At 48.0% G+C, this 21,967-nt stretch overlaps 2 protein-coding genes and 1 long non-coding RNA gene across 5 annotated transcripts; 1 reads left to right on the top strand and 2 right to left on the bottom strand.

Moving 5' to 3' along the window:
- Positions 1 to 99: 99 nt before the first annotated feature.
- On the bottom strand, positions 100 to 12,262 carry SKA1 (spindle and kinetochore associated complex subunit 1). Of its 2 annotated transcripts, XM_013183218.3 has the most exons (7): positions 12,135 to 12,262; positions 11,756 to 11,860; positions 10,995 to 11,119; positions 9,458 to 9,549; positions 7,785 to 7,922; positions 4,159 to 4,328; positions 100 to 1,570 (listed from the first exon to the last, which is right to left on the bottom strand). In XM_013183218.3, exons 2-7 carry the CDS (start codon positions 11,841 to 11,843, stop codon positions 1,422 to 1,424), a joined length of 762 nt encoding a protein of 253 aa, XP_013038672.1. In that variant the 5' UTR covers positions 11,844 to 11,860; positions 12,135 to 12,262; the 3' UTR covers positions 100 to 1,421. The 2 variants fall into 2 exon arrangements, with proteins under 2 accessions (XP_013038672.1, XP_013038673.1); XM_013183219.3 differs by lacking the exon at positions 7,785 to 7,922.
- Positions 12,263 to 12,956: 694 nt separating this feature from the next.
- On the bottom strand, positions 12,957 to 21,549 carry LOC106037337 (tetraspanin-36-like). 2 transcript variants are annotated; one of them, XM_048079738.2, is made up of 7 exons: positions 21,393 to 21,549; positions 16,808 to 16,999; positions 16,378 to 16,452; positions 16,120 to 16,215; positions 15,784 to 15,936; positions 15,514 to 15,597; positions 12,957 to 14,543 (listed from the first exon to the last, which is right to left on the bottom strand). In XM_048079738.2, exons 1-7 carry the CDS (start codon positions 21,450 to 21,452, stop codon positions 14,457 to 14,459), a joined length of 747 nt encoding a protein of 248 aa, XP_047935695.2. In that variant the 5' UTR covers positions 21,453 to 21,549; the 3' UTR covers positions 12,957 to 14,456. The 2 variants fall into 2 exon arrangements, with proteins under 2 accessions (XP_047935695.2, XP_013038670.3); XM_013183216.3 differs by lacking the exon at positions 21,393 to 21,549 and adding an exon at positions 18,083 to 19,942.
- On the top strand, positions 18,261 to 20,188 carry LOC125184824 (uncharacterized). The gene is made up of 3 exons (XR_010827560.1): positions 18,261 to 18,395; positions 18,536 to 18,645; positions 19,937 to 20,188. It is a non-coding gene; the product is annotated as an uncharacterized lncRNA (long non-coding RNA).
- Positions 21,550 to 21,967: the final 418 nt, after the last annotated feature.

Genomic DNA, 21,967 nt, shown 5'->3' with positions numbered 1-21,967 from the left:
GAGCAGAAGAAAACCAGAATTTAGGCCGTTCGGTAGTCTGGGGCAAGTCGCCTGGAGATTTCAAAAACCAAACACGAAATAAAGGCAAGGAAGCACAACTTTTAAATGAAGAAATTTATTTTTTTATTAAGAAAAAGGTTACAAGTCCGGAATTTTGAAAGACTGTTAAGAGTACCTAAGGCTGAGAGCAGGGAGGGAAGGGACCCCGGTGATCCACGGACCCAAATCTCTCTTAGTGTAAACTAAGCTTTGTAAAAACGGATCTAACAGACCCAACTGACAGCTGTGGAAACACAAATTACAGAAATTCTCATTTTGCACGTCTTCCCATACCAAAGATGAAATCCATTCCAACACTACGTGGAGACATCAGCTCGGAGCTTGACATCCCAAAGGAAAAGGCTCAGCAGAAAAGGTTATTTAGGACTCACCAGGATCTTTTTACTGAGAAGGTTCCAAGTTCATTCAGGGGCTTTTGCTCATTAAATTGTCATCTGACAGGGTAAAACAGGAGGTATTTTCAAATAGTTGTTGGGATAACAGCAGATACAGGCTTATGGAGGAAAAAAGACTACAAGTCTTCTTATCAAAGCAATTTTTATCACTCACAGAGCTGAAACCTATCACAATTCTACTCCGGAATTTACTACACTAACAGATCCTTTGAAAGCAATCTTCTATAATAAAAACAATGCAGAGTTTGACCAGTATTTTTAAAGAGTAACTCAACATTTTCACTACAACAGAAAAAAAATTATCCCTGCTCTGCTCTTTCGACCTACTGTGTCAGTCTGAGCAAAAAAAAAAAATCTGGCTGCGTGATGAAGTATGAAAACCACACGGCCAGCAGAACTGGAAATGTTGAAAGCACCTCAGATCTTCCCGTTAAAACGACGCAAGGAACTCCAAAACGCACAATTAGGATACGAAGGAAGAAAAAAAGATGAAGAAAACGAAGTGGAAATTGGTTGGCGGCACTAAAAAAAGAATCCAATGCTTCCTTTGGGTAGCTACGGGGTAGTAACTACAGTCTCCACCTCGTAAACACGAGAGGAACATTAATTTCACTGTTGAGTGCTGACCTAAAAACTTGATTAGAGCTTCCTACGACCACAGTGTGCCAACTTCACCTGGTTTGCGTTTGCACCTGCACCTGGTTTGCGTTTGTAATTTACCAAAAGGCATCAGCCCCTCCCAAGTTCTCAGAAATAAAGCTCAAATACTTCAAGGCCCTTTGATATTGCTACTCCAAAGGTAGAATAGATGCTTGGAAAAACACTCTTTGGTCCTCGCTACTGCCTTTTAGAAATTAAGAGAGCCTAACAGGAATGCCCACACGCAGAATCTCCCTGCGGACGACAAAACCTCTTTCACGTCTCTGCCCTCCACGCATCTTGGGCAAGCGGAATCCAGGAGGCTCCTTAGCAGATGACGTAGCGGACGAGGCGCGAGCCGCGGACTTCTCTCACTCGCTGGCAGTGGCGCAGGATGTTGAGGATCCTGTGGAAGCGCTTATCCGCTTTCAGCTGGGTGAACTCTTTGATATCGGCCTCCACGACAAAAAACTCTCCTGGAAAACAAGGAAAAGCCATCGGAAACCAGGAGCATGCTAATTCAAGGGAAAAAAAAAAACACCCAGTTGTCTTTCAGACAACTAAGTAGGGGGAAATAATGTGTTGTTCCATAGCGTCACGCTTCCAAGTCTTACGAGCAAGAGGTCTGCACGGCTACAGGTGATCTAGGTCGGAAAAAAAAGGAGGAGAGCATTCTCCCTCCGTTTACCCTTAGAGTAAGGCAGAGGCATCTTAAATAAATAGAGGGCAGAGATGCCCCACCTAAGTTAGGAGAGACCATTTTCAGTTTAACCAAGGAGAAAGAAGCTGATGCCAGCTGGAAAGCCGAAGATGCCGGAAAACTTTTGTTTATTAAACAAGTGCAAGGTAGGTTTACACAAGAAAATCTGTTTTTATGGAAAGATTTCATCTCTAAATCTTACGAGCGATTGAGCAGGACGCGACTCCACTCTGAAGAAGCGTCCAAGGGTGATGTGCTGGCCTTTGGGACCGAGGTCCTAGAGTGCCACTTACAATTTCCATTTTCTGTTCCATCTGGGGGAGCGTAACGATATCCTGAGCCTGGGCAGAACACAAATTCTTCCTTTATTCGCCCAGAATTGAGGGCAGCAGCCTTCAGCACAGCAGGAGCTTATTTACCAAGAAACCAGAGCTGGCTGAAGGCTGGCGGCGGCGGTTTGGTCGGAAACAGGAGCCCCGTGCACTCAATAACGAACCTGAATCGCCCCGCTGGGTGGGAAGGCGCCCTGACAAACCAGGCGGCATCTTTGGTCGTCTCGAAACCAGCTGGCAAGCAGCCCAGGCTAGGGAACTGTGGGAATCCCAAGCACGGGCGCGCTCACGGCAGAAATTTAAGCGAACGAATCGACGAACGTGCAACCTCACGCTGAAAAATGCACCGGATGAAGCCGTTGAATCATTTTGGGGCTGGTCAGACAAGCACCGGCTGTCAGACCTTTCTTAGACTTCCTAGAAGATCACAAAACAAACCACTCAACGCACCCTCTCGGACGCTGCACGTCCTAGTTCTGTAAGTGAGCTTTCCGAAAACAAACAGGAAAATGCAGACTGGCCCCAAGGTACTCGAAGAAATTAAAAGCCTCGAGTTTGCACGATTAGGAAAAACCTTGGCATTGCAGCTTCTGCTCTTATGTTCACACGAGATTTAAACACTCGCTTCCACCGAGGAATCCCTTCTGTGGCTTCAGCCCATTTTTTCCTTCTCTGTGGACCTGAATTTAATGCCATTACCGAACCCAAACTTCAAGAACCTTTGAAGATGAGCAAGTGTTTCAAGAAATCCCAGATTCACAGTGTACGAGCTGTTGCTAGACTGAAGCAGAGCTTATCTGCACAAAAATCTACCCAAGCCCAAATCAGAGGCGAGTCATAAGACCGTTCCCATGTTATATCACTACCTGCCCGAGCAAAAACCTGCTCCCCATCTTTGTTTATAAGCCCCCTTTAATCCTGAAAGGCTGCGGTGAGGTCTCCCCAGAGCCTTCTCGTCTTCAGGCTGAACACCCCCAGCTCTCTCAGCCTTTTTTCGGAGCGCACAGCGAACATTTAAGGGGAGAGTGTTCTTGCATTCTGCCGAGGGCAAGAATCAAGAGGGAGACAGCGTGGCGTTGTTCTCAACAGGAAAGGAACGTCAAGAAGTAGATTTTAAGGTGAGAGATCTACTGTGCCACGTATATTTGGAAAAGCTAGCCTGGAAGCTGCACGGCAAAGACATTTCGGGGCATTTTTACTCATCTGTGCTTTAAAGACGAGAAGACTTCTTAAGATTATCAGACAGCCCTGTCTCTTCCACAAAGCCACCGCAACGTGACTGATTACCTCGATTTCCCTGCCTCGCAACAAATTTTTAGTAGCTCATGTCCGTTCTAGCTTAAGAAGCTGAACCCACGGTGCATGCGGTTTGGTTCTCGAGTCTATTCGGAGCGACTCCGAATTAAATCGTTTTGCTCTCTGAGTTTTTGGGACAACGTGCCGAGAAACTCACGTGCATTCAGCGAAAACACACAAAATAAAACCAAAGATAGTTACGGGGAAACTACTCAGTTGAAAGACAAATCCTTTTTTGCTAAACTGCAGCTGAGGAGGAGCAGTCAACGGATTTTATACGGACTGTTCTCTGATCTCCTCCCCTTACGGCAAGGGAGGACCAGAACCTCCACGGCAAGGTGTTGTCGGTGCCTCCATAGGGGAGAGGGATTCTAAATATCTGATTCAGACTGTCACAACACGCTGGGGATGGAGGGAAAACCCCGCTAAGTCTACAGTTGTTGGGTTTTGCTCCGTTTTTCCTTCTTTTTTTTGTTGTTTTGTTTTGAGAAGAAGTCATAGCAGATGTTCTAAAGCTTTTCTAAGTGATGTTTTTAAACACTCCCTTGCTATAGGTCACTCCACCAACTACCAGAGTGCCTGGACAGACTATTTCCTGAAAATGAGATGCTACAGCACGAAAACCATCTGCTGTCACAAGCCATTTAACCTCTGGTCCGGTTATTTTATACTTACCTACACCGCCAGATCCACCTGCTATGGATTTGGCACTAATAAACGCAAAAAAAAAAAATACCTTTTGTATCCTTAGTTTCCTCTTCCAGGAATCGGTGGTAGAGACTCCTGACCGATGCATTCATGGATTTCAAAGGCTGATGCAGGATCTTGTACTTGCTCACCACGGCCTTGTTGATATCTTGAACGACGGCGTTGATTTGATCGTACGTCAAGCGACCTTTCATATACCTGCAAATAAAAAAAAAAAATCAAAGTCAGTAGCCAGAGAGTCACGAACGTGAAGTTCTCTGTTTATTTTCCTCTTTATTCAGCCTGAACGTGCTGCTCCTAGTTAGAGGCGGTTTCTTCTGCTTCGTGTTAATGAATAAACCTGATAGTTCATTAGATCACTTAATAACGCTGCAGGAAAAAAAAAGCCATAATAAATCTTAAAGTAGAAAGAAGGACGTTAGAAAGCCAAATCAAGAGGTAAACAAAATATCCCGCCCTTAAACTTCCAGGAGCATTTCAAAAATGGAATGAATGTTGCATTTATAGCCTAACACTTACACTACAAACAGAAAAAAAAAATCAACCTGCTTGGCAGAAAACATGGCAAAGGCCAAAAGTGAAATTAAATGTTTCTGCCTAGGAGCGAAATTTGGTTCATATTAAAGAGAAAAGATAATGTAGGATTATAATCTTGTAGGCATTCCTTTGTTTTTTGAAGAAATATCGGTTTTGTTTTCTGTATTTCCTCGTGCAGCCTACTGGACTACACGCAGCACCAGCATCCTTTTTTTGAGCTTTCAGAGCATTTCGTAAAGCTAGTACCAAAATAATAAAGGCTGCTGATGACAGCCCAGAGCTACAGGAAGCACAGCAGATAAAAAAAAAAAAGCGACGTGGAAATATCAAAACATTGGAATATTTGCGAGTAAGGCTATGCAGCGTTTAGAGACGTAGAGGCCTGCGTTCAAGGAAAAGGAAAATGGAAATCAGCCGCAGAGCTGCAAACTGAGAAGCCATTAAATGGAAATGAAATCTGAAACTCGTGTGACAAGCAGCGAACTGAACACAAGACCAAGCCCCAGGAAGCACTGCAACAAAAGCCGGGGCAACCTTGCAACTTGACTTCGCCTTCGATCGCCCTTCAGTCACGGCAACAAACCAGATTTGGCCGTCTCCGTTTGGTCCCGTATCAGCAGGCGGTCGTGTGGAATTAAAATACTTCGAGGAAAGCGTTACAACTCATTTTAAGAACGAACGGGGTTCTTCAGGCCGGTACGTCATCTGACTGAAAGCTGTAGGACGTTGGAAGAGATCGATGAAGGAAGAAATCCTCTCCTCGTTTCATTTCATCTGAACGGCAAACCTCAGTCTTCGGCAAACATACGAAGAATTTAAAGCAGTTAATCAATTACAAACTCAATAGTCCAGGAATCACCTCCAGTTTCAAACTGAATCGCCACGAAGTTATTTGTCGCCGGTTTTCAGCTTCACGGATCGTTGGATTAACCCAAAGTTGGAGATGCAACCCTTTGGATAAAAATACTCCACTCTGCACGCATCTTCTTGAGTAAAAGCAGCCCTACTGCCTCTGAAACGCGTGTAATTGGAGTAATACAGCCTGCCAGCACAGAAGTGCTTGGCCTATAGACATTAATTGCTATTTATTGCTCTTTGTGCACCCCTCAGCCTTTTTACATAGTCACAGGGGTATTTGTAGGCTACGAAGACCAAGGTATTAAGTCTAAAACACCTACAGTCGAGGTCCTACGCTCCCGCAATCAATCAAATACCCTTAAAAATGACAGCAAACCTCAGCTCACCCTGAAGCAGAGCCAGGAAGGCGCGGTTTGTTTCCCTAAACCTATTTCTCCCTTGAATCCATAGGTACAAAACCCAAAGCACAGGGCTGCGTTCTTCAAAGAACAGCCTAACAGCGGTCTGCCACGTAGATACAGCTGGAAAAGAGATGAAGCTCCTAACGGCCAGCTCCCTAAAAAAATATTTAGGCTAAAAGAAACGTATATTCCCCCAAGTTACCGTCAGAGAATTATAATGAAAGCGCGCGTTCTAAAAATACCTTAAGTGGTGAGAATTTTGAGAAAGAATAAAGCCAGCATTTTCCTTTGCCTCGAATTGAACACTGAGGCATCCACTGCGCGGTTTCTTTTTTGTTCCTCAAAAAAAAGAGGCGTCTTTTCTGGAACAGATCTGAAGGCTGAGATAATTTGCAGGTTTCCTACTGCGCGAGACTATTGTTTGATCAAGATCCTTCGTAGCTGCGCCTAAACACAGCACGTACCTTTGTTAAATACCTGCCGCAGAGCTCAAAAAAAAAACCCACGAAGCCATCGAAGACTGCACATTTGGCACCCTAATAACGTCAGGGTAAGGTTCTCCTTCGCGTTCAGCACCAAGAGGGTGAAAAGAACTCGATTTTTTCGGTTAAATCCTCACGCGGCTGCAGGAGGAGGGAGAGGAACTTGGTTTGCAGAACTGCAAACCTTCCGCTTTGAAGGAGAACGAAACACTTCGAGAGCTGATTAGGGATGATAACAGCTTTTACTGGGGGTTAAAGCAACGTTTGGCTGCGCCTACTTCTCTTGCCTTAGGTGAAGGCCAAAAATTGTCGCCTTCCAGCTCTGCTTTTCCCAAATTCTATCAGAGAAGTACCTAACGAGGTAAATCCATCAAACATTAGAGATGACCCACAGAATAGAAACGCCCTTTTAAGAACCAACCCCCACCCCAAATCCCTTCTTATTCGCTCAGAGTTCAGGCTCCTTCGTTTCCGGATTCGGTTGGAGAAAGTTTGGTAGACGTGGTTTACCTGAAAGCTCTAGCAAAGATGATATGAAAGCCCCAAATAAAACAGACTCATAAACAAAAATCATTAAAAAAAAAAAAATCAGAAAAGCCATTAAAACATTTCTTATTGAAGCAACTCTTGTCAGGGAACACATCGAACCCGGAGTCTCGATAACAAATTAAACTTGGGCATCAAAAGCAACAAATCAAGATTCTGTTTTTTCCCCAGAAATATTTGCAATTGTCCCCAAAATCCTATTTAAGAAAAGGTATCACGGTCTTTGAACAAGGATATTTCTTAATCAGGTGCAGGTGGTAGGGAAAAGAACAAGTTTCTATTCCAGAAACTCAGGAGATTTCAGTGGGAGGTGGCTTTTGCTTTAACAAGTTCAATTTCTTCACCCCCTCTCATAACAGACCGGTAAGTCAAAAAAAAATCACTATTTTCAGAAACCAGTCGTCACGGTCCGTTAAAAACCGCGTTTCTCATCATTTTTGCTTTTTGCGTAGCCGCACCTTTCATTTGAGGAGCTGACGTCTCGTCTTAAACGCCGGTTCTCAGAACAAGCAGAGAACCCGCTGGTGAGCTAGTACGTTCCTGCTCATCCAATTAAAGTGATCTTTGAGGTAAATGGCTTGGGCTTTCCCAGATTACTTCCAGTCTTCCCAACAAATGCGTGAAAAAGAACCTGGTTAGCTCTGTTCATTTCATTTTGAGGTTTGCATAGAATCGTGTCTGGAGCTACTGCTACGTTGCTTCACTCTGGAACATTTCCAATTTCAAAACAGCTGTCAGCTGGAGCCCTGCAAGAGCTCACTTTCCCCAAAACCTCGGTTTCCTGCCCAAATTGGCGTGCGAGGGTTTAAGAAGAAACCACGCTTACTTACGCGGGAACGCTTTCGAATTCTTCCGCCGTTATTAAGGACGCTTCCTTAATAAATCGCGGCTCCTTGGCAGGTTTCTTCGCGTGTTCGGGTTCCGCAGCTTTCGTTTGCTCCTCGCTTTTCGCAGCCGGCCCAGCGACGCTGGAAAATGAACGGATATCACGCGTATAAATAGCGGCTAAGCAGTAAGGGGGACACCGTTACGTTTTCAAGGCTGCTTATTCACAGCCCTACGTTCCAACCCGTCTGAGAGGCCGGGTGAATACAAATCGCGGTCTCTCCTGTGAGAGAAAGAAAGAAATAAAGCACACGCTCCCTTTTCAAAGAGCGTGCTTCGGCTGACTTCGTTACGGCTCCTCGTCTCGCTGCCAGGGAAGCCGCCAGCAGGTGAATTGGAAGCAGCCCCAAGGCGGCGCAGAGCAGTTAAGAATTCAACGTCCCGTTACGTTTCGCGGAACAGGAGGCCTCGGTTTTTAAACAGAGGAACCGGAGCACCGAGCTCCGGTCTACCAGGCAGCTTTAAAACACTTCGCAGCTCTTCGAGACGAGGTCAGATCTTGGGAAGCCTGACTCAGCCGTTAACCTTTCGAAGCAAAGAAATTCGACGGTATCCATCACCTTGTGATTTTTTTTTTTTTAGGCAAGACAAGGACGCGACTGGGCTGCGAAGCACAAGAGCAATAATTACAGCGTGGCAGAGCCGACCCGTGACAAAGAACTGATTCTCTGCTTTGGCCGAACCTTCCTGCAAGACGAAATCTGTTTGACAAGGGGCCGGCAGCCGGCGAGCAGCACGGCAGCGTGCCATCTGCTCTTCCCAGGGCCCGGGCCTGATGTGGCACTCGGTGTGACAGCCCCCAGCCCCGTGCCCTATTTATTTCCCCCCCCCAAACAGCTCTGCAGTGTCGAGGGTGGTGAGTGCCACCTGCTGGACTCCCAAAATGTCTGGTACGCGAAATTGTGACAACCGAAGCCCTGCTCTGTGCCACGCCACAGCGCGAATCCCTTCTGAAATCCAGGAGCTAATTCAGGCATCAGCATCTGAAAAGCAAGGCGAGGCCCTGCACGAGGCTAATCCTCGGAGCTAGCCGCGAGGAATGTCTGCAAGGAAAAGGGAAGCGTGGGGATTTTGCTGGCGGTGGGTTTGGAAGAGGAGGATAAACGCAAGGACCAAGGAAGGTGAGAGTTCACAAACTGTGCCCCTCCTGTGCTTTCCAGCCTCCTGCCATCCTCTTCACTGAAGCAAACCCCTAAACTTTCCCAGAAGGTTTGGGGGAAGAGGACTGAAGACCCCTTTACGCCAACACAGATGGATTCTGACCAGTTACATCCTGTCTTGCACTTACCTGATCCTCCACAGTAAGCACTGAGAAGCGGTAACATGGGGACGAAGGAGAACGGGTGCTTAGACAACTGACATTTCAGTACGGGGAAGAGTTGTGTCAACCTCATCCTAGCGCCCCAGCATTTGGATCGCCAACTCACCCTTCAGTCCTGAAAGTCCTGGTACGGCGCTAGCACAAGCCCAGTAACATAAGAAAAATAAAATAAAAATCGGGAGCAAACTCCAGAATCAATACATGTAAGAACCTCGGGTCCCAAAAGTTCACAGTTAGCTCCTGGTGAAAGGACGGGAGCTGTAGGATGCGACACTTCCACGCTCACACACCACGTACCAGCTCTGAGTGGGTTTAGGCAGGTGGAGGGGAATGTTTTCGCGGAGGTGCTGTGCTTCGCTTTGATCTCTCTCAGCAGACTTCTGGAGCTCCTGAAATTAACGTTGGAAACCATCAGAAATCTGTAACATCAATAATGTCGTGCAATTAGAATTAGCTTACTGTTAGGATGATGTTAAAGTAATTCTTAAGGGGTGTTTTTTGGTCTCTTCCCATTGTTTTATATCTTTACTGCCTCATTTCCCAAGAGCAGCAAATAAAGCTCAGCAAAACAAAGCTAAAGAAAACGTGAATCTTCCTGTCCTTGCCCTCAGAGTGTCAGAGAAATTTGAGTGGGAAGGAGTAATATTTAACAACGTACCGTGGCAGGTTTGGGTAGGGGAAAGGTGGTGGTGACTATAGGAAGCGACACTACAAGAAAGTCATCTATATTCCTCAAAGAACACCTTCCAAAAAAAACACACAGCAAACGAAGGCACTGAAAATGCACACTAAAACGACAGATAAATATCTTCTAATCAATTCATTTGGGTATCTGTTGCATGGATGTAAAAACAAAACTACCCTTTCAACCACTCAAACCACCCTTTCAATGCACAAAGCTTGAAAAATGGCGTTTTTAATGTTCTGTGACATAATAAACCAGCAGGAAATCTGCTTCATCTGCTGGTTTTATAAAAGATTCTTACTTATAAATTTGATGGAAAATTACGACTTCTTTTTGCCTTTAATCCTCTAACACCAGCTACATTGATATCAACGGGTTCTACAGGAGTATTGTGCAAAGAATCCCATTCTCATCTGGGAAAAAGATTTTGATCAAGAAGAAAAAGCAATGGCTTGACGATGCATTTTCTGATTCTCTCAAGCCTTCTGAATTAATCATAAGGAACAGAAACAACAGAAGAAATGTTTCTCTAAGCAAAGAAAAGAGGATTACAAAGGAAGATGTCCAAACTATGTACATGCACAAATTAGATGTCTGATCGATTCTGTTCGTGGCACAAGAATTTATTCTTCTTGAGGATTCCACTAAGCACTCCCTCTGCAACACCCACAACAGCCTGTAAGGCATTAACCCCCACTCAACCCCAACAGGAGACAGGGAAGAGTTTCGAGAACAGTAGCTAACACTTCGCATTGCTTCACAAGTTTTTAAAAGTATTTGATTGTTGCTGCTCAGTTAAATAAAAAAGCATTTACATACTTCGCCTTAACAAACAGATGAGCAAGCTCTCAATTACCTATTCCCTACCAAGCTTCCCAATCTTTTGCAATTGCTTTAAGAGCTGTACGCAAGATAAATACAGTTTGATACCAGTGACTTAAATTTCCACAAAGCATGACACCATCAAGACTCAGTTTTCCATGGCACACCTCAATCTTGGATCATGACATCACTGCTGCAAACAAGACGGCCTTTCCTTTAGAAGTAGCCTCATGCATCTAAAAATATCACTGAGGATCTACAAAGTAACAACTAGGCACAAAGATTCCTCTGAATCTTTCAGTATTTTACAAATGGAAAAATGATTACTTTGAGCAAATTCTTCAGTTTTTCTTGCTGCTGAACTTCCATTTCCATTTTATTCAGGAGATCATGCAAGAGGACCATCTCATGTCCTATTTTACAGAGCATAGATTTGAAGGACGGTTCTTGACCTGTCCAAGAGAGAATGTGAGAACGTTACGCCAGGAAACCAAAACATCTCCGACACAAAAACAAAATTCCATTTCCCTCCCCTCTGCAAGCAGTGATTATCTTCTATGCTCCCCAGCCAGCATCTCCTCCCCAGAGAAGCAGCAACATTAACTCCTTCGCAATCTCCCTCTGCTCTTCAAACACAAAGTTAGCCCAGATGACCCCTCCAAACACCATTTCTACGATTCTTTGTAACATCTGTGTCTAAGAAAGGATAAGAGATGAGCCTAAAACATTTATACCAGCTTCACCGTGGCAGATTAAATAAGCTTATTACCCACAGCATGTTTACACCACAGAGAGGCACTCCTGGAACGCTCGGACAGGACACCTGTATTAGCCTCCAGCTATTCCTTTGCACATTTTTGTAATTAGGCTTCACTTCTTTTGTAATTAGGCCTAACTTGACAAGGTATTTTTTCCTTCTCCCATCTGGGGGATTTCCCACCAGGTGTACAGAATATACGGTGCATTAACCACCAGCCTACAAGTCTCTCAGAGGAGCATCCTCCCACTTGCTGGCACCCAGCTCGCTGATTTTCTGCGAGGAGATATGAACCAAAACCGAGACAAAACCCAGCCTTAATTTTTTTTACCTATGCTTCTTAATTGCAGAGTTTTTTTAATAGTTGAAATCTTCATGTTGATGTGAAAGCACAAGTCTTCCAGATCTGAAGAAGCCATTTTCCTCCGCTGTCACACTGAGGGAGAAAAGGAAAAAAAGCATTAAAAAAAAAAAGACTAAGCAAACTTTAAGTGCACAAACTGAATTTTGAAAAGGATGTTAATCTGTCAGAGAAGCAAAAGGAACTTAAACAAGGCAGTAAGCGTAGCAACCGCTTCTTATTCCACCAAATGGAGAACGGGGCAGGAAGCACGAAGTAAATGACACTAAACAGGGCAATCTCCTGACCTTTAAAAATAAAAGCAGAGCAATATTAGTGCAGCGATTCCTCGGGAAATTGGGTTACTTACACAGCGGAGCAGGGACCGGCGCGGTGCGAGCACCCTGACGGGACGGAGCCGCCGCCGCCGCCCCTCAGCCCCGTTCAAACCCGCCGCGCCCGCCCACGGCGCATGCGCGGCAGCCATTTTGTAACGCCCCTCAGCCCCGTTGCCACCAGGGAAAAATGAAGTTAAACAATGGAAATTGGGACAAATTGGGACAAATAAAGGGTTCATAAACACAGGAGGGGGCGTGGTGGAAGGGATCTTAAAGCCCACCTACCCCTAAAGCCCTTCCACGGACCAGGTTCCCCTCACAGGGATGGGGCAGCCGTAGCTTCTCCAGGCAACCTGTCCTGGTGCTTCACTGCCCTCATAGTGCAGGATTTCTTCCTAATACCTAAATCTGCCCTTTTTTAGCTTAAAGCTGTTATCCCTTAGTATATACGCGTCTGCTCGCTGCCTGCCTCTTATGTTTTTTTCAGGATTTCAGCCCAACCACCTCCCTTGGCGACACAAAGCCCCGCTCTGCATCTGGCCTCGCAGCCAGCCTTCCCTCACGGCGCTTCCTTTCCTCCCTTGCGGGTTGGCCCGAATTATTCCGGTGTTGCCTCCTTTTGCTGTTTGTTTCTTAGACCGTGAAGCTGGAGGTGAAGCCTCCAAGTGTGCCAGGCGGAGCACGATGTTCCTGGTGCCTTCTGCCTTGCTCAATACACCCAAGGTGGGCAATAACCCCGCAGCGAGGGCACGCTGCTTCTCCTGCCGAGCTGCTGTGGTTATGTCTTGTATGTCACACGCAACAACTGGGATTCCACCAAAAAAATAAATAAATAAAAACCCAGCACTAATTAATTACTTATAGAAATTTGATTTATTTTGGCATTGAACAGAAGACAAAGCCCTCATAAACATTAAATCACCTTCAACATATACATTCTTAGGCTGGTACATCTACACAACATCAATTTCTTTCAGGAAAAAAAAAAAAAGATAAATAAACAGCTTACACTTACCCCAAACTCCTTCTTTTTTCTAAATAGCTACAGATACAAAGGTTTGCTGCTCAGAATAGACTGCTTATCTCTCCCAAGACAAAATATGCTAATATGCTGTTCCTTTTCCGCAATTCTCTAACCAAGAATAGCTGAGTTTTCTCCCTCCCCACATCACAGCTCTAAAACCCCTAAAGCACCGAGACATGGATTAGCACACAGACATGTTATAGAAGGACCATTTCTGAAGAAGTGGTGCAATCCAAGAAATGACCATATTCACCAGACAGTTAAAGAGAAAGAAACCTATCAGTCACAAGACATTGACAAAAAACAGGTTAACAACATTGCTTGGCCAACTAACAGGGTACAAGAAAGTATTATATTAACATTTTTAGCTGTGAAAAGCAGCCAGATGTGTTCAGTGACACAGAGAACTCTGCACTAGCCCTTCCAGTCGTCCTTCCTGCATAACCACGCTGAGCCAACGTTTCCTCCAACTCCTGTATTCATCTGCATCACTCTCGCAAACAGACACAGTCTGTCTTTGGGTAGACAAAGCGTAAATGCATCAGCAAAAGCAGAAAAGAAAACAAAAACTGCTTCATAAGCAAATTTTAATGTCAAATTAAAAACAAAAAGACAAAATGAACCAAAAGAAGACATGTCCCAAACACACATCCCCTCCTGGCCTGGGGTTGTTCACATTTGCTAGCTGCTTCAACAGACAACTCAGATTTCTCTTCTAGACTTCACAGGGTTTGTCTTATCTAACGACCCCTGCAGTAAACTGAATTTCGACATATGACCATGACAAGGAGAAAAAATTGAACCACCGTCAGATACAGAGAAAACATATTCCATCTCCCCATGCTTACGAAGAATATTTGAACCTTGCATTCAGGAGTTTCTTACGCCGTTTAAGCACATCGTGGGAACGATCTGATGTTTGTGCAGGCAACTGAATCCGCTCCTGCAGTCTCAGTCAGTTTAGGGATTAAAAATAACGTTTCTCCTGCTTGTTTTGAGGGTACAGGAAAGAACTGCAGAAGTAGGCTTCTTTCTGGAGCCTATTACGCCATCTGTTGCTACCTAGAAAAAGTCACAAATCCAAATCCACAATAACCTTACAGAAAGCCGTGGTACGTACGACCAGGGTTAAGTTACTGCAGGGTAACGAATATCGGAATTGCCATTTCAAGTCACCCACAAGAAAACTTTTCCTAATCAGTACGAAGCGTTCTTTCCGTTTCACGTAAATAAAGTAAAACGTTTAACAAGGTCATGAATTGTCCGTTAGCGTTCATCTTTACAAATCTATTTTATCATCAGGAAGCAAAAGAGTGATCTGTGCATTTTATTAAGCGAACACCCCTGAGTAAAGAGGCTGGTATCCACTGTCTTCTCGCTTGCAAGTAAGCACGCAGACACTCAGCATGGCAAAGAACTGAAAAAGAGAGAGAACAAGAGATTGAGTTTTGCTGTATTTTGTTTCAGTCTTTGGATCCAGCATTTATGTTAATTCTTCATCACAGCAAGGTCATTCCTTTCATATTAAAAAACAATTTGAAAACAAATCTGTGGAAAACGATTTTTTGCCTATCACTTTTCAATAATAGTTTCAGTTCGACTTTTTCCTCCGTTTTCTTTTCCCCATTAATTTATACGTCCACATTAATTCTTAGTTATGTTAATCCAGGAAAAAATTCAGTGAAAACAGGAGATTTTTCTGGACTTAGAAGTTCTATAAATTTTTTAAGCATATGATATACGGAAATAAAAGATTCATCACAGATAAATTAAAATGGGACCTGTAATAGAGTGCACAGCTGATCACTGAGGTGAGGGAAACGATGGCAAATTCCTCCCTGAGCAATTTAAGGATGTTGTAAGGAGTTTTATATCAGTGCTTTTCAAATCTAGTTTTCATCCACTACATGATCTGGTTTCACATTTAATTTAATTCGATGTTATTATTCCATCAATAGCCTAGCTGGTTTCGTTCCTTGTCATGTTTCTAGCCCCTTTTGATGCCAGGCCTCCTAGCCTAGGACTATTCATTGACTTGTACCTAAAACAAACTTCAGTGAGCGATTCACAAAGCCTGGTTAGATACAGAAAAGCTATTTTTTCATAGCAAATTCCAGATCGAGGCCTTTTAGCGCACCTAATTTTTGGTACTTGCTACTAAAGGACCACGACAGATTATTCATTTACTTGCCATTTCAACCCCTCTGCTACTTTTTGGATCTCCCCCCTTTTTGTCACGCGAATGAAATGCAGAAGAGTTGGCAGAAAACCAGCGAGGAACATAAAACTGGGTCTATTTTAGGCTAGTAGGACACTGTGGAAGAAAAAGCTCTGGGATCAAAGAGGAAATTATTATCTTCCACAGGGAAAGAGATAGAAACGTTTACCTTTACGATGGCAAAGCCCAGGATTACCAGCATAGCATAGCTGATGACGCTCTGCAGCCCAGACTCCAGCTCCCCTAAACAGCCCTGGCATGAAAGGGAAAAACGAAAACAAATCAAAGGCAATTCAGCTGGACGGGGTTTTTCTCCCTGACCCTTAAAAGGCAGCAGGACGTTGGATGACCTGCTTAAGCAACCGCCGTTGCTTAAACACAGGGAAGGTTTGGGTGCCAGCGGGACATGGAAATGAGCGACTATGCCCTTCATCCTCACCTGCGTGTTGAGTTCCTGCGGCTGATCCAGGCTCCCCGTGCAGTTCTTCAGATTTTGCTTGCAGCAGCTCAGGGGGACGCTGTTATTCCCAGTGGAATTAAACCACCGCGTGCTTGTCCAGTCGCTGTAGTTCTTCACCCCACAGCAATGGAGCTGCCAAACGCAAGACAGGTAAAGGGGGTGTGATCGCACCCCTTAGATCTAACGCTTGGAGATCTGATCTGATGAGTTCCATGATATCATCGCCCTTGCCCTCTTCCCCAGCCCCAATTCCTCTCTTAGCGCCAAATCGTTCTTTTCTAAACAGCTCTCGGGAGAATTTAAAGGCTTCCTTACGTTCTCTTGCAGGTAATCCACCACAGCAGACTGTGAGTTTCTCCCGTCATACTTCTCAAAGACTGAACGCATTGTGCCTTGGACGTCAGTTTTTACCTATTTAGAAAAGGAAAAAAAACAGATTTAACATGAGCACTTGGAATTGTATCGAGTGGAAAGTGCAGATCTGTCTCCCTCAAAGTCAGAAAAAAAAGTAAAAAATAAAAAGTCAAGCGAGAAAACCGGATATACCGGAAGAGCCTCAAGTTCTTTGCTTACCTTTTCCCTGTAAACAAATGCCAGGACAAAAGCGGACACTTCTGCGATGAAGATGATGAGGATAATGGCCAAGAACTGAAATTAAAAGAGAGACTGGAATAAGGAAGAGGTCCACAGCGTCTGAATTCGTTTGCACGTTACCCACCACGTTGCTTTAGAGCGTGAAGATACCCTTGCCTGCCAGAAAATAATTGGGAATGGGAGATTATTGCGTACGGACAGGGTGATGGCTGCAGTGCCACAAGGTCTCGAAGACTCGTGAGAAGAGTCACAGGACGCCTGGCTCGCCGCACGGGGCTTCAGCAGGCGGCACCCCGCTGTTCTTAACTGCTGAGAAAGGGGTGGCGCGAGCCGGGGGGGGTCCAAACTTACTCAGCTCGAACCTTTCTGGCTTTTTTGACCCCCGGGAGGACGCTCCCGCGACACTCACCAGCCCCAGGCCAACCCGAGACTCCCGGAAGGTGGCGCAGCAGCCGAGCAGCCCGATGATGAACATCACCGCAGCGACGCAAAGGATGATCACGGCTGGCAGCAGGGCGTGCTTGTCCTGCACGAAGTTGTCGTAGCTCCTGTAGGTGTTCATGACATAGCCCCCGACGTAGCTGAGGCCAGCCGCCGCCGCCTGAAAGGCAACCCGAGAGATTATTAGGGGCCATTTGCCACGCTCTCAGCTTCGGAAGCTGAAGCGACTGCTGCAGAACCTTATCGCCCCAGGGCTGCTTCGTTTGGTTTGAGGCTTTTAGCCGCGGAACTGGGCACAGGCGTGGGTGCGGCACCGAAAGGCTCAGTGACGCCCCGCCAGATGCCTCGACGCTGGCCTAAAAAAAATTCCCTCGGGGGTTTACACGCGTCCTCCTTCAGCCCTTTGCAATCCTGCTCCCGAGCCTACGCCTGCTGCAAGCGAAGCCCTGCCGGTACTCACGTCCTGCAAACCCGAGGGAAACCAGCCTGTTTGGAGGAGGCTGCAGCCAGATTTCATCACGCGGCTGACGAGCAGTTCATTTATTGCACATTTTAATTAAATCGAGACTCCTCTGCTCCTGGAGGAAAACCCTTTTTCCCAGTTCCCCGCCTGCAGACGTACAGCGACCAGGCCTTCTCCCTTTTAGGGCCACAGGGACGAGACCCCTGTGGCTCGTGGGGCGCCATTTTCTCCTCCTTCACCGCCACGAGCGACTTCACCTCTTCGTCCTGCAGCACATCGTGGCTCCCGGCCACCAGGCTTCCAACCCCGGTCACCTCGTCCTCGCTCTGCCAGCACCCCAAACCTTAACGCAGAGCGGAGTTAGGGCTTCGCAAATCCCATCAGCACGGGCTGGGACGTCCCTACAGACCCCCCCCGGTGGGTTTTACAGCAGCTCTCAGGATCGCGCAGGTTCTGGTCGGAGATGAAACGCGGCCGGCCAGCGGCGCGGTATAACTGGCGACCTTGCGCTTCCGAGCGGGGAAAAAAAGGAAGTGAAATGAGGCAAAACCAAAAGATTTGGGGTAAAGATCGGTCTTAAAGGAAGCTCAGGCTCGCGCACGCCCCACGCCGAGACAAAGCCGGGACATCATCCGGGGTTTAGAAACCAACGCTGGGAGTTCTGTGGGTGTTTTTGGAGGCTCCTCCCAGCATCCTTCGGCTCGGCAACCTCGACCCACCTGGCGCGGACTCTTGCCCTGCCGCGCTTTTCACACTCCGCCAGCTGGGAGACACACTTACAGTATCCATTTTCCTGACCAACGGGATCGGTCGCTGCCACACCTGAGGGACTCAGCGCCTCCCGGGACGGCCGGTGGCCCTGCCAACGTGCCCACCGAGCGGCCACGTGGGCGACGAGCGCTCCGGGGGGGGACGCTGGAACAGGCTGGACCCCACGGAACAGGCTGGCGTAGCATGAGGTCATAGAAGCACGCCACGCCGGGGCCAGCGCGCTGCTAAGCAGTCACAGCGCATCGGGAGGACGTTTTTATCTTTGGAAAAGGAAAATCCCAGGGTTTCGGTTGCTTCTCCCCTCATTTCAGGGCAGCTGGAGGTGAGATCAGTGCTCCTATTTCCCCGTCCGAGGGGCTGGCGGCAGCAGCAGCCTCACGGCTGAGGACAACGGGACCGCCGCCGGGAGGAAGCACCACCACCTTTGCTGCTCTTATCCCCAGCATTTTTCTTCTCGTGCAGGGAAAAAACACACGGTGAAGGGCGAGAGCTTGCTGCAAGTGTAATTTAGCCGAGCACGGATGGATCAGCAGCCACTGCCAAGGCGGTTTTGTCAGGAGCGGCTGATATAGGTACAGAACACCCTCTAGTTCAATATTTGCCTGCAGAACCGCCCTGTTTTCCTCACGAAGCCGCTCCTGGCTCCTGCTGCTTTCACCTCCCGAGCTGCAAACCGAGTGGCAAAGAATTGGCGCGGCGAAGCTAATCCCGAAGCCTGGGGAAACCTCTTGTAACAGGGCAGATCCCGCTGATCTGTGCCGAAAACGCAGCTTTAATTAACGCCAGAGCCGCAGACGCGGAGCCGCCGCCTGGCTGAGACCCAGCTGCGTTTCGGAGCTGCTCCATAACCCCGCCGTGGGGATCCGTCGCAGGCTCGGGGACCGTCGGACTGAGGCCGTTCCCCAAAAGCACGCAGGATCCCGAGGGTGAAGGAGGGGGGGGTCACACCACGCGTGCGTAAGCATCCGAACACTTCTCCCTTCCCCACAGCATTCGGTCTGCGTGGGTCCCACGCACGCAGAGCGAAGCGCGTTTTCCTGGAAGTCCCTTCAACTCCGCTTCCTGCTTTTGAGCACGGGAACTTAAAATAAGCTCACTTACACCAGGAGTTCGTGGCACACCCAGATGCCTCATGACAAAGCATCCAAGCCTGGCATTAGGTCCCCCAGTGACCCCGATGCCCTGAGCCCCCCCCCAGGAGGGGAGGAACTACCACAGCCTGCGCGCTGGACGTGTAAAACAAAAACCAGGCTCCCAGCCGAGCGGCTTTTTCCGCCAGTAATGCTGCTGAGTCAGAGCCCGGCAGCAGCTCCTGCCGAAAGACCAAAAACCGCCCCGCGTTTATCAGCGACAACCTTCAGCCCTGGCGGAGTCGGGGCCACCGCTACCCGCACGGGAAATCTGGCCTCTGGGAGCGCGAACGCTGCATTGTTTTCCTACGACAAGCCTCGTGGGACGGAACCTGAAATTATCCCAACCTCACCTCCTGCTCCGGAGGGACGTTAGCGGGGGAAATGGGGGGCTTTAGTGGGGGAAATGGGGCCTCGGGGCTCACAGGGGGTGCGAGCCCCACCTGGGGATGGTGCTGCTGCTTCTCCTCCTTGGGCAGTCGCAGCGCTGCCAGCGGATCGAGCTCTGCTCTCTCAAATCCACCGGTCCTGCTAAAACCGCCCGGCAATAACTTATCTGCGTCCTCCTCTCTGCTGCTGGCAGAACTGGAGCGGAGCGGATCTCAGGCAGCTCTACGCACCGCACTTGGTAACCGTTTCGTTAAAACAGCCTCGATCCGTAGCCTGATTTTGGAGGTTAAACATCCACAGCCCACTGATCTCACCCTCTTTGGGACTACTAACCAAATTTTAGGCCATTTCTAAGCAACGACTTTTGGCAAAGCACCACAGCCGCACCGACTGCTGAATATGCAGAAGGCGAACCATTTTCCATCATCATCTCCAAGGCGGACAAGATTTGCAGCCCGCAATGCCCGAGCGTGAAAGAGAAGAACTCGAAATGCTCTTTGCAGCTCTTGTGTTTTGATAAGGATCCGGAGCCTCGTAGAGACCCAGCTGTTCCAAATAAATACATTCGGAAAGGGCACCGAAGTCGGTTCCTCCTTCTTCCCCACCCTCTTAAAAACCTGAACTCCAGGTTCTGCAATTCTGCCGCAGGAATGTAATTACCACGCGTAATGGTTGCTGCAGTGTCTAAACGCCACGGGCTTTGGGGCTGCATTGCTCTTCCTAGGAAAAAAAAAAAAAACAAAAAAACAAACAAAGGGCTGGCCAGGGTCACCCCAAATTCAGAGGCTGTGGACATGCACGAGGCAGAAGAGTAATTACGGATGGTCTGCGGGGCCAAATGACCTAATGGCTTCAATCGTGATCAAAGAGTTCCCCTAGAGCGGAAGGAAAGGTAGAGAGACACTTGGAGAAGGACAAAAGGCTGTTGTTTGGTGAGAAAACACCGAGTCCGAGCAATGAGGTAAACCCGAGGTGTACGTGAGCCACACGAGCTGAAGCCTGGGGAATTTCCACGTCCACACAGCGAGGTGTCCCCGTGTTTCTCTGCGGGTATTTCAGAAAACCACCACCCGACGAACATGCGCCGTGACACCACAGCAGTAAACACGGCTCAGCGCGGCGGTGGGAGGTATTTACAAACCGGGGTGAGAACTCGGGGGTTTAACTCAGTGTTTCCATTTCCCTTTTTTTTTTTTTTTACCTCTGCCACACAGCATCTCTCTTTGTGAGACTTCTTGATCTTCTCTGTAATTCCTCCTTGCTGCCCGAGCCTGAAAACCCCTGGCTGGTGACGGGGTGTCACGGGCAGATGCCTGACGTGTCCCGGGACCCACGGCGCCAGGCAGCGTGTTCCCCTGTGGGCTGGTGGGGCTGTCCTACAGGAGGTGACTGGAAAGGGGTGACTGTAACCAGGTTCCCAGCTGGGCTTTTCTATAATAACCCCCGGCGAAGCCATTTTGCTCCCCGAAGGAAAGCTTTCCTCACCAGACACTTGGCAGCAGCCCCCGGCTGATCCCCCACAAACACCTCCACGTCTGCAATCACTAAATTAACTTAAAGCGTGCTTTTTTTTTTTAAAAAAAAATAACGTGCGGTTGAGAACGCCGCTCCCCCTGAAGAAGACACACGACTCCAACGCCGCTTTTTTTTCCCCCCTCATAAACTTAAAACTCCCGGGGGCAGCTAACCAGAACCGCCAGGCGTGAGCGCTGAGGGCTCCGGCCCCGTCCCGCCGCCCCCAACCCGGGTCGCCCCCCACAGGTTTGGGGTCGGAGCCCTCCCGCTTCCCCCCTTCTCACCCAGAAGGCGAGGCTGAGCAGCAGCAACACGGTCTTGGAGGTGATCACGCCGCAGTCCATGCCTCCGGCCGGTCGGGGACTCTCTGGGACCGGGCAGCACCGAGCCTCTGGGGCCGGGCCCGCCCCGAGCCCGCCCCGAGCCCGCCCCGGGCTCGCTGAGGCGGCGGAGCCCGGCCGTGAGGGGCCGGGCGGGGTGGGCCCGGGGCCGGGCTTTTCCTCCTGTCACGCACCCCAAAAAGTTTGGACGCGGCCGCGGCGTGGGCTTTGGACAGCCACCAGCGTCCGAAATGCCAGGCTGGGCAGGCAAACGGGGGCGAGTTTGAGTTTGGTGGCTGCAGAGGGCTGAGAACTTTCTGCTTCCATCATCCGAGCCTCGTGGTTTCGAAAAGGAAAGTTTAAGGTGTAGGCTGGGGAGGCAGGAGTTTGTTTTGGAGAGGACGTGTGGCAGCCTGAAGCTGACCCACTGCTTGACTGCGGCACACAGTGGTGGCAAACTCCTTGGCCTTGGCAAAACAGTCATTCTTCTTTCCCTCAAAACAGTCATTAACCACTTTCCTTCACGAATACCGATTTTA

The sequence above is a fragment of the Anser cygnoides genome, chromosome Z (assembly GCF_040182565.1).
Source record: "Anser cygnoides isolate HZ-2024a breed goose chromosome Z, Taihu_goose_T2T_genome, whole genome shotgun sequence".
Classification (NCBI taxonomy): domain Eukaryota; kingdom Metazoa; phylum Chordata; class Aves; order Anseriformes; family Anatidae; genus Anser; species Anser cygnoides.
The sequence above is the reverse complement of the archived record's forward strand: the minus strand, read 5'-3'. Positions and strand labels throughout refer to the sequence as shown.